We start from the raw sequence: 12,548 nt of genomic DNA, 5'->3' as shown, positions 1-12,548 counted from the left end.
GGCAACGGAAGCGCATCTTGAGAAGACCGAAGGTTCTCTCCACCACAGCCCTTGTGGAGGCGTGGCTTCTATTGTACCGCTCCTCAGCTTCTGTTCTTGGATGGCAGAGAGACGTCATGAGCCACCTTCTGAGGGGATAGCCCTTGTCATCCAGCAGCCAACCATCCAGCCGAGTCAGAGCACTGAAGCACCTCGGCACCTGGGAGTGTCTGAGGATGTAAGCGTTGTGCTGCCTGGGTACCTTGCACAGACTTGTAGAATCAGCATCCTGTGATCACACACTATCTGAACGTTCATGGAGTGGAAGCCCTTCCTGTTGACGAAGGCACCGGGCTCACCTGCTGGCGCCTTGATGGCCACATGTGTACAGTCTATAGCACCCTGGACACGGGGGAAGCCAGCAATGGCTGCGAAGCCTCTGGCTCGCTGTGTCTGACTTGCCTGGTCACAGCAGAAGTGGATGAAGGTCAATGCCCGTCTGAACAGAGCATCTGTAACCTGCTTGACACAAGTGTGGACAGCTGATTGGGAGACACCGCAAAGATCACCCACCAAGCCCTGGAAGGAGCAGAGGCATAGAAGTTGAGGGCAACTGTGACCTTCAGAGCTGCTGGTATGGGGTGTCCACCCACACAGTTCGGGGAGATCTCAGGGCCAATCATCTGACAGATATTGTTGAGTGTTTCCCTTGAGAGTCGGAGGCTTCTTCGGCACTGCACCTCAGTCATATTGAGGTAGCTGCTTCACTGCCTGTATACCTTGGCAGCAGGATAGTGGCGTCTTCTGCGGCCCCTTCCACCTTGGACAACCTCTTGGCCCTGCGCCCCTTGTGCCTGCGCCTGGCCTCCCAAAGGTGGCTTCCCTGGAGGCTGATTGTCCACTTCTGGCCTCCTCCTCATTCTATCCCTCCCTTCCTCCTCAGAGGAGCTGCCTCCAGTGGAGATGTCAGAACCCATACCCAAGCTAAATGGAGGCCTCTGGAAAGCCGCAGGCCCGATAAAGATTCCTGTCTGCAGACTGCTGAGCTGAAGCTTCAAAGTACAGAGAAAGCTATTGGAAATCGACCTGAACTGCTAACAATCACACAGGCAACTTTAAAACACTTTCTGCATTAAATACTTCAGAAAAAAACACTAACAACCCCTCTGAGCCCACATATCCCGCCCGTGGATGAGGTTTGTTAAAAAATCAGTTACCCTCCTGCCCTTTGGGCCCGTGCGCCAAGCCGAAGATTGCACGGGCTCCTCAAAATCAGCGTCAATTGCCGAGTTAAGGGCCTTAACAAGGCCTTTAATTAATGACAGGCGCGCGTCGCGCTTCATAGCGTCCGCCCACCTCAATATCGTGATGTCATGCGTCAGTCGTAAAAGTCTGCCCCTAGAGTCCATTATAAAAGATTTAACAGCTGAGCACGTGGAAAACAGTAGCAGAATCGGACAGAGTCAGCATGGATTTATGAAAGGGAAATCATGCTTGACTAATCTACTGGAATTTTTCGAGGATGTAACTAGTAGAGTTGATGAGGGGCAGCCAGTGGATGTGGTTTATTTGCATTTCAGAAGGCTTTCGACAAAGTCCCACATAAGAGATTGGCGTGTAAAATTAAAGTGCATGGGATTGGGGGTAGTGTATTGAGATGGATAGAAAACTGGTTGGCAGACAGGAAACAAAGAGTAGGAATAAACGGGTCTTTTTCCGAACGGCAGGAGGTGACTAGTGGGGTGCCACAGGGATCGGTGCTGGGACCCCAGTTATTCACAATATATATTAATGATTTAGATGACGGAATTAAATGTACTATCTCTAAATTTGCAGATGACACAAAGCTGGGTGGGAGGGTGAGCTGTGAGGAGGATGCAGAGATGCTTCAGTGTGATTTGGACAAGCTGAGTGAGAGGGCAAATGCATGGCAGATGCAGTATAATGTGGATAAATGTGAGGTTATCCATTTTGGTAGCAAAAACAGGAAGGCAGATTATTATCTGAATGGCTATAAATTGAGAGAGTGGAATGTGCAACAAGACCTGGGTGTCGTTGTACACCAGTCGCTGAAGGTAAGCATGCAGGTGCAGCAGGTGGTAAAGATGGCAAATGGTATGTTGGCCTTCATAGCGAGAGGATTTGAGTACAGGAACAGGGATGTTTTGCTGCAATTGTCCAGGGCCTTGGTGAGACCACACCTGGAATATTGTGTGCAGTTTTGGTCTCCCTATCTGAGGAAGGATGTTCTTGCTGTAGAGGGAGTGCAGCGAAGGTTTACCCGACTGATTCCTGGGATGGCGGGACTGACATATGAGGAGAGATTGTGTCGATTAGGATTATATTCACTGGAGTTCAGAAGAACGAGGAGGAATCTCATAGAAACTTATAAAATTCTAACAGGGCTAGACAGAGTAGATGCAGGAAGGATGTTCCTGATGGTGGGGGAGTCCAGAACCAGGGGTCACAGTCTGAGGATACGGGGTAGACCATTTAGGACTGAGATGAGGAGAAATTTCTTCACCCAAAGAGTGGTGAGCCTGTGGAATTCATTACCACAGAAAGTAGTTGAAAACAAAACATGGTATGCTTTCAAGAAGGAGTTAGATATAGCTCTTGGGGCGAAAGGGATCAAAGGGTATGGGGAGAAAGCAAGAGCAGGCTATTGAGTTGGATGATCATCCATGATCATAATGAATGGCGGAGCAGGCTCGAAGGGCCCAATGGCCTACTCCTGCTCCTAGTTTCAATGTTTCTATGCACAGATTAGAAATGGGGATTAGGCCCACAAATAAAGGTTAATAAAGATATACGAATCAGTCCTTTGGCTTGTCTGTGAGGAGTAGATGGTGAAATGTTGCAGCCGTTAACTTGGGTGATTCCAGTAGCGCTGACTTTGGTAGTTGAGCAGTTGGTTTGGAGATTCTTGGTTCTGTAGGTTAACTGAAAGGAGTTGTCCTGTTTCCTTTTCGACTGTGGCTTTGCTGACTTGTGACTTGCTTCCAGCAATCAGAGAGAGAGGACTTTTTACCTGCAAGCGCAGGGATGCCCAGTTGGTGCTCTTCAGCTGTGACCTTCACAGCACACACACACACACACACACACACACACACACACACCAGAACAGAACACCAGATTAGCACACACAACTAGGGTTGCAGTTGGCTTTTTAAAACTCCTTTCCTTGTGTATTCCTGGAAGGAGTGTCTTTTGCCCAGATCTGTTTTCCTTTCAACTTAATTAGTGTTCACAGTCTGGATATAACCCAACAGGACATGATTTTGGCTGAGAGGGTAATCATGTTCCATTACCTCCTCAACCACAGGAGATTACAGTTCAGTTTGCATTATATCTTTTCCTTTGAAGTGCCTCTGTCTGAAGGAGGTTGTGTTACATCTTTTAGGTGTGACATTCCATTCTCTCTGGACTACTTGGTCAAGTGTAATCCACATAGTAATTCTCTACCAAGTGGTTACAGTCTCAGCCAGCTTTTGCTTCTAAGTCCTTTTTTACAAAACACATGTCTTACTTAAGAGTTCAATGTGTCCATAAGTAATTTGGGGATAGGATCCATGACCATGACAACATCAAGATTGCAAACAGCCTAATTCAGCCTCAGATGGTTGCCAGGAAGAGGAATGGAGCCAGTAGCTAGGGAACAGATTTTGTAGTGGGGACCGAAGGCAATGGCTTCAGTCTTCCTAAAATTAATGGGAGAAAATTGATGCACGGAGTTCCGGGAAAGATGGACATGAATTTGGGAGGGAACCACCTGTTCAAGAACTTTGGAAAGGACAGGGAGGTTGGAAATAATAAAGAAGGAAGTAGGGTTTGGGGCATGGAGGTAGGGGAACAAGAGAGTGACACAAGGAAGTGATCAGAACTGGCCTTATCTGTGATTGATACAATGGGACAAGAAAGATCAATTGAGTTGGCAAGGCCAAGGGGAGTGGCTGTGAATATGGGTTGAGGAATTTACATGGAGGGAGAGAAATAGGGAGGATAAGAGAGCAGTGAGCTCAGAGGAGAGAGAGCATGGTGAGTGAGTAAAAAATCCCAAAGCACGTCATAGGAACATTATCAAGTAAAATATGACCCTGAGCTAAAAAAGGAGATAGTGGGACAGATGTCCAAAAATTTGGCCCAAGAGGTAGATCTTAGGAAATGCCTTAAATGAGGAAAGAGAGGTAGTGAGGCAAAGAAGTTTGGGGGGAAATTCCAGAGCTTAGGGCCTAAGCAGCTGAAGGCACAACCACTCATGGTGAAGTAATAAAACTGGAGATGCATAAGAGGCTGGAATTGGAGCAATACAGAGATCAGGGGAGATTGTAGGGCTGCAGGAGATTACTAAAATGTAGAGTGGCCAGGCCATGGAGAGACCTGAAAATTTTAAACTAATGAGCATTTTAAACTCAAAGCATTGCATTGCCACAGTGCCATTCCTGAGCTCCAGGTGTCGCAAAGCCATTTACAACAACTGTGTTGTAACACAGGAAATGTAGCAGCCAATTTGCACACAGGGAATTACCACCAGCAGCAATAAGCTAATGATCTTATCAAATGTTTTTAGGTGTTGGTTATGGGGTGTTATAACCAAGTGTTTATAATTATAAAGGCGGGGCAGGATAGCTAGAAGCAGACTGTTTCCAGTAGTTAAGGGGTCAAGAACATGAGGCCAAAGATGCAAGGTCAAATAAATGAGATTTAGAACCGAGAGCAGGAGAAACTTCTTTACACAGACAGAGAACTGTGACAAAAACAAAAATACCTGGAAAAACTCAGCAGGTCTGACAGCATCTGCAGAGAGGAACACAGTTAATGTTTTGAGTCCGTTTGATTCTTGAAGCTGTGCAATTCACTCCCAGGGTTATTGGTTTTAGCAGAAGGTATGTCAATGTTCAAGATTAGATTAGATAAACATATGAAGGAAAGAGGTTGAAAGGAACAGGGTGGGCAAAGATGATTGGGATGATTTGATTGTGTGGAGGGAAAGTGTTATCACAGACTGATTGGGCCACTCGCCTGTTTTCGTCTTGTAAACCTTTGTGTTTCTATACAATCCCAGTCTGTGATGGGGGCGAAGAGGTTAGTTTATTCTTTGTAGGGGAGGACATTGTTTTGCAGCTATGAGTGGATGTCCTTAGACTGTGCTGTCAAATGTGCTCTTACTAGGCCGTGTGGGCCCTTTGCCTACTGAGGTCAGATGTAGGTCCTGTACACAAAGCAAATGGTATTTGACCCCCAAAGGGTTCAGTTAGTATAGGGCCTCTTGGTCTGAGGATGATTTATTTTTTATGTTTGTTCATGGGATGTGGGCTTTGCTGGCTAGGCCAGTATTTATTGCCCGTTCCTAGTTGCCCTTGAAAAGGTGGTGGTGAGCTGCCTTCTTGAACCACTGCTATCCTTGTGGTGTAGGTACACCCACAGTGCTGTTAGGGAGGGAGAATAAACACAAAGAAGATGATACCTTTTGACTTCCTTATTTCCTTCTTGCTTCCACTGCCTCAGCAACTTGTTGAGCAAAATATCCTGACCCCCCCGCAATGAGCAAACAGCCACAATTCAGATGTACTTGATGTATACATTTCTGAATCATGTCACACAGCAATCCACAATAAGATTCAGGAGCTCAGTGCTGTGATGAGGAATTGTATTTTCCCCACTTAAATAAAGGTGAAAAGGTTAATAGGAACTAATTTATACAAATGTTAAGCATTTTTCTAACTCCTTCCCACAGGGCTAACAGTTTCACACTGATAGCTTGCAGCATTTGATCACTGTTGCATCATCTTCCTTTTTTGCATCCAATTATGCAGCAAGCTTACAGCCACTATGAGTACAGTTATTAGAGGGGCACAGCATTAATGATTCGCTCAAAGTTACAGTTCTGCCCTTCATTATGCCTTCCAAATGGTTATTGTCAGTGACTGAACCCAGACAGTCTGAGAAGGAATCGCACCCACTCCTGCACACACATGCGATGTTGAGCAAGCAACACGAGGTGATGAACAAGAATGAGAATGGTAAGCTATGGTGCTCCCTCCAAGCCTTCCCCCAGCTAAAATCACCACACAGCATCCACCAGGAATTGAATATGGTTGTGGCAAATTCCACTCATCCAAAGGTTAGCATCTTCATCAGTGCAGCACTCCTCCAGTATAGCACCAGATGGCCAATCTCAATTAGGTACTTGAAAGACCTGGAGTGAGCCTCAGGATGGAGGCAGTGGCGTGGCAGCATTGTCACTGAACTAATATTCCAGAGACCCAGGGCAATGCTCTGGGAACCCAGATTCAAATCCCATCACAGCAGATGGTGAAATTTGGATCAGTAAAAAATCTGGAGTTAAAAGTCTGATGATGCCCACAGAACCAATGCTGATTGCCATCAAAGCCCATTTGGTTCACTAATATCCCTTAGGGAAGGAAATCTGCTTTTCTTACCTGGCCTACATGTGACTCCAGACCCGCCCACAGTAATGTGGGTCTTAAAGGCCCTCTGAACAAGGGCAATAAATGCTGGCCTAGCCAGTGACACCCACATCCCATAAACAAATGAAAAAAACCCACAACTAATTGACATTGGTGTATTGATCTTGCTATTTTTGTAAAGAAGTTTCATACTTGCTGCTTTCTAATGCCTAATACACCCTCCTCTTCTTGAGGTTTGAATGCCAAGTTAATTGATGAGATGAAAGAATGAATTTGGGTAGGTTCAGTTTAGAGGGAAGTTGGGCCCGGGCCTTAATTCAAATATTCTCACACGAATTGTTTCTGAATTAGGCAACATAATTCGGGGAAGTGGGGAACACTGGTCTATAGGGCATGGTCTTTGCCACTCAGGTGGATTTGTTTCATCCTTTGTTTAATTCTTGATCTACCTTATCTGGGTGCAGATAGGGACATTTTTATTGTTCAGCCTTTTTACAATCTTCAACTTGAGGAGCTGTATCAGTCTGATAAACGACAACTTACATTTATATAGCACGTATAATGTGATAAAATATCCCAATGTGCTTTACAAAAGCATTATGAAGCAAAATTAGACACCAAACCAAACAAGGCGATATCAGGGCCACTGACCAAAAACTTGTTGAAAGAAGTAGATTTTAAGGAGCATTTTAAGAAAGAGAGGTGGAGAGGTGGAGAGGTTTAGGTAGAGAATTCCAGAGCATGGGGGCTATATACTTGAGGCATGGCCAGCAATGGTGGAGCGATTAAAATCACAGATGATCAAGAGGCCAAAATTACGGGAGTGTAGATACCTTGGAGAGTTGTAGGGCTAGAGGAGATTACAGAGATGGCCAGGGGTGAGGCCTTAGAGAGGTTTGAAATAAAAGAATGAGAATTTTAAAATGAAGGCATTGCTTGGTCAGGAGCACTGGGGTAATGGGTGTGAATATGCACAAGGGAAGTGGAGTTTCAGATTACCTCAACTTTACTGAGGGTAGAATGTGGGAGGCTGGCCAGGAAAGCATTGGATTAGTCAAGTCTAGAGGTAACAATAGCCTGGATGAGGATTTCAAGAGCAGATGGGCAGAGTCAGGCATTGTTACAGAGGTGGAAATAATGATGGTATGAATATGTGTTTGGAAGCTCATCTCAGGGTCAAATATGATATCAAGGTTGTGAACAGTCTGGTACAGCCTCAGCCAGTTGTCAGAGGGCAGGAGTCTGTAGCTAGGAGGAATGGAGTTTGCAGTTGGAACTGAAGACAATGGGCCTTCAGTGGACTGGCAATCAGAGTCGGATTGCCACTCTGCTCCTCTAGCCCAATCTTCCGACTCAGCCTGGGTGAGGTCTGTGCAGTGTAGTGCGTCCCTAAGGCCTAGTGTCGAGAGCTGTAAAGTCGGGTGTAAGGAGGCCACGCCCCCTTCTTGGCGGCACTAGCTGCCATAAGCCAGGTAAGTTAAATGCTGTTACAACCCACCCCCTCAGGTGAGGTTCCCCAAAGCTGTTGATCCAGGCGCGACCCCTCAATTTGTCACCATCTGGATGGGACACTCCCAAATTGTTATGACCCGGGTGAGGAGGGGTGAACTGGCTCCCTGTCTTTATTCAGCAACCACCCTTTATTGGTCACAACAAGATTTAATCTAAAAAGTATCCCTTTCATGGATACCTTTTTCCTTGACCCATTTGTTCTGGTTTTGATGGAGCCAATTTGATCAGACTTTCTTGAGTTAAAGGTAAGAATAAGTTTATTAACTGCTAAAGGGAAGAAAGTATAAAACACATGCACATACCGTCATATAGGTTAGAAGTAAGAATTTAGCTTGAAGTAAGTGAATATATATATGTATATTTTTAAAAAGTTATACAGAAGTCCTTGACTCGTGAGGATTAGGTGATTGACTGTTCTGGTCTTTGCAATTCGAGATTCCAGTAGAATTAACTCCAGCAGACGAATGGTCAGATTTGAGGTTCTAGTAGTGTTGACTCCGACAGGCAGATAGTTGGTTTTGAGGTTCCAGTAGTGTTGAATTCGGTGGAGATGAAGAGAGATCGGGATACTTGCAAAATGGTGATTTGCAGGGGTACTATGTGTGGCTGTTACTTCTGAGTCAAACTTTCAGCACTTGCTCTCCTAGAACATCCACCAACAGACAGACACCAGGGCAGCTTTTCAGCTCACTTTTAACCCCTTCTTTGTATATTCCAAGTGGGAAGCAAATTAACAAATCTCTCTGGCCATTGCTCACAGGATTTCTTGATGAGATGATTCTCAACTCCCATTACGTTCCATTGTCTCTACCGGAGGGAGCATTTAGTTTCTGGATGCCTTTAGAAGTACCTTGTCTGGCAACAGGGTGGGATTCCATTACCCCTTAGGGAGTCACCCTACAGCATTCCAGCCAATGGCTTGTGTACATTTTAAAAACTCAGGTCTTATTTTTTAAGTCCAATATTTCCACATGCAATTCAGTTTCTCTTTCATTATCATGACAATTGTATACCCAAGTTGAAAGGTATTTGACAGGCCAGGGAGAAGATAAGTGGCTAAGAGGGTAGCATTTGGGAGGTTGGGTGGTCAGGTCAGACCTCTGGGTGGGGGGCCAAGGGGAGTATGTGTTGGGTTGGGGCCGGGCCTCGAGGTAGGGGGTGTAGTCGTGGGTGGGTCGGGTCGGATTGGATCTCAGGTGGAAGTAAGATTTGGGGGTCAGGTTGGGCCTCATTGGGTGGGGGGGACGGACGGTGGGGTGGGTCAGATTGGGCCTCGGGGTGGGGGCGAGAGTTGGGAGTTGGGCTGGGCCTCGGTGGGTGGGGTCAGGGCGGGTGGTGGAGAGGGTCGGGTTGGGCCTCAGGGTTGGGGGTGAGAGTCAGGACTCGGGCCTTGGTTGGCGAGGAGGAGAGGAGGGTGGGGGACAGGAGGGATAGTTCCATGGGGTTGAGGGAATCTCATGAGGGAGTGGGAGAATCTCCCAGGGGTTTGGGGTGGTGGGTGAGTCCCCTCGGGGTTCGGTCTGCACAATAGTTACCCAGAAGTTAGAAATGGTTGTAATTCTTCTAACTGTTTCTGAGTAACTATTACTGTAACACAGTTGGAGCCACCTGAAGTTTGTGATTTAAATCACATTTTTTGGATAGTTCCCAATGAAGGGCAATTTGCCTAGGGATGTTTGAACTTCTCAGGCAATTACCATGCAATCTTTATCTGGGAACTTCAGAGTTGGGAGTGGGGGGGGTGGCATGTGTGGTCCCCCCAGTTACACTGCCCTACAGCTCGAACTGGAGGAAATTTCTGCTCATCCAGTACTGAACATCAGACAAGCATCCGATAATTTAGCAACTTCTATTTATACAGTGCCTTTCATGACCTCAGGATGTCCCAAAATACTTCATAGCCAATGACGTGCTTTTGAAGTTTAACCTTTATTGTGATATAAGAAAAGCAGCAATTAACGTGTGCGCAGCAAGCTCCTACAAAAAACATTACATACATTGCCAGATAATCTGTTTAAATGATGTTGTTTGGGACATAAATATTGGCAAATATACTGGGGGAACTCACTTGCTCTTCTTACTGCTGGGATATCTTTTACATCCATTTGAGACAGCAGACAGCATAACATCACCAGCTGACAGTGCAGCATGCTTTCAGTATTGCAACAGTGCGGCAGCCTGGATTATGGGCTCAAATTTCTGCGCTCAATCTTAAACCAGTGGCCTTCTGAGTTGGAGGTGAGAGCGCTACCTACTGAGCCACAAAGTAGCATGAAGAAGCTGCCAAAGCCTCTTTACATAGAGAAACACCATAGCTGTGCAAAGAGTGAACCTAACACAGGACTGCCATTAACTGTTTGTACAGGGTGGAAAGATCCCCGTGCGATGGACAGCACCGGAGGCGATTGCATATCGTAAATTCACTTCGGCCAGCGATGTGTGGAGCTACGGAATTGTCATGTGGGAAGTGATGTCCTTTGGAGAGAGGCCTTACTGGGACATGTCAAATCAAGATGTAAGTACATATGTCAGAAAATACAACTGTTCCTAATCCTTATACAATGCAACCCAAAAAAATATAAGAAACTATTTTGAGAATTGGATAAAAGGAAAAATGCTTAATTGCTGAAAAAGTAGAATCGAGAAACACTGGAAATACACTATGGGTTAAATCAGTGTATGAAAGAGATAGACAAATCTATTCTTCAACCTGATCCATTTATCAGAAAAAGGCCTGATGAATGAATACACGAGTTAGAATTAGATTGGCTTTCTCTTTCACAAGCTAACTGACCTGCTCCTTATTTCTGGTAAGATCTGTTGGTTATTAGCACTTAAAACTTTCGATTTCAAATGAATCTGAATGGTCCTGGCACTGCATAACCAGCCAGTGAAATAGTGGGAAAGTATTTATTGGCGAGCTTATCAAATCTTCCTTAGAACATAGGCCCTGATTTTAACCTAGGCCTTGGGCTGGATAGTCACCATTGCTACAGAGATGAGGCTGGGTTATTTTAATTCCCAGCCCTCATTAACATGCCAGTTGTCTGCCTCTGACCATTGGCATGCAAAGAGGTTTGGGAAAGGCAATTCTGGGAATGTGTCTCAATGTTTGGGGAGAATGATGGTGGGGAGAGCTCAGGGCAGGAGGAGCTTAAACTTCCTTTGTAAGGCCCAGAGGCCAGGATGAAGAAAAGTAAATACCTTCCAGGACCTCTTCATGTCCAACCCTATTCTGACTAGCTTCAGCCTGGCACGAAAACGGCAGCAACCTTCCCACTCAGATCTAGGTTAAACTTGCTGTCAGGGCCCAGTGGATCACTGGACCCCTGATGTACATATTTAAAGAAGGACCCTGCTGGTTTCAGATGGGTGTCTTTGGCACCTGCTCATAAAGGCAGGTTAAAATCAAGATTGGTGGCGAATTAGTGGGTAAGCCATTTTAACTACCCAGTCTCCTCTGGGCAAGTAGGGCTAAAATTCCCCCATGAGTTCTCTCCTGTTCTACTTCACTAGGGTATGCAGTGTGAACTGTATACCCATGCAAAAAGTGCACGTGATTTTCTCTCAATTTTTTTCCATAAGAATATTTTCCCCCTCTAATTGGCGTTCTTTGTTTTCTTTTGAGAGTGCATGAGATAACTGGGATTGAAGTAATTTCTTTGTCTTGATCAACAGAGTGGTGCTGCTGTGCATAATGACAAACTGATTAGCAGCTAATGGGCTTTGATTAGTGATTTGCTTTTTCCTACATGAGCTCCCAGCTTTCAAGCAGATGCTGCAGCACCTTGAAGACTCTGAGCCTGTGGATCAGGCCTATTGTGTCTGTATCTCCGACAGAAGATGACACCTGCTCCACGCTCCACGACTTTGAGCACTAACTTTCAGGTGTTTATGCTGAAGAAAAACCTGAGAAAGATAAAATCAGGGTACTTTCTGAATGATAAGAAACTGTGGAGGAACACAGAAACTTAGGAATCCAAGTATATAAATCAGTTAAAGCCTGCCCAGAAGGAAAAACAGGTTTGGACCAGTACTCTTGTTTCCCAGTTTTTACTGGTGTTCCATTTTAAGGTACACAAGACCAATTCAGACCAGTATTCTTATTTCCCAGTTTTTACTGGTGTTCCATTTTAAGGTATACAAGGCCAATTCAGACCAGTATTCTTATTTCCCAGTTTTTACTGTTTATCTTCCTTTTGGACAGATACAAAAAGGCAAAAGCAGTGTTGGCCTTTACTTCGAAAGGTTTGGATTACAAAGGAGTAGAAGTTATTCTTCAGTTAAACAGAACTTTGGTCAGACCATAAGACCATAAGACATAGGAGCAGAAATTAGGCCATTCGGCCCATTGAGTCTGCTCCGCCATTCAATCATGGCTGATAAGTTTCTCAACCCCATTCTCCCGCCTTCTCCCCGTAACCTTTGATCCCCTTACCAATCAAGAACCTATCTATCTCGGTCTTAAATACACTCAATGACCTGGCCTCCACAGCCTTCTGTGGCAATGAATTCCATAGATTCACCACTCTCTGGCTAAAGAAGTTTCTCCTCATCTCTGTTCTAAAAGGTCTTCCCTTTACTCTGAGGCTGTACCCTCGGGTCCTAGTCTCTCCTACTAATGGA

General features: G+C 45.3%; 1 protein-coding gene across 1 annotated transcript in view; it reads left to right on the top strand.

The window, feature by feature from the left end:
- Nucleotides 1–12,548, top strand: part of LOC144693664 (ephrin type-B receptor 1) — a 540,104-nt gene that overhangs the window by 501,896 nt on the left and 25,660 nt on the right. Inside the window, exon 13 of the mRNA XM_078563531.1 lies at nt 10,288–10,437. Within this exon, the coding sequence (XP_078419657.1) occupies nt 10,288–10,437 (150 nt within the window). The remainder of the gene's footprint in view (nt 1–10,287; nt 10,438–12,548) is intronic.

This window comes from Cetorhinus maximus, chromosome 19 (genome assembly GCF_964194155.1).
Source record: "Cetorhinus maximus chromosome 19, sCetMax3.hap1.1, whole genome shotgun sequence".
Taxonomy (NCBI): domain Eukaryota; kingdom Metazoa; phylum Chordata; class Chondrichthyes; order Lamniformes; family Cetorhinidae; genus Cetorhinus; species Cetorhinus maximus.
Note: the sequence above shows the minus strand (reverse complement) of the source record. Positions and strands in the feature narration are given on the sequence as shown.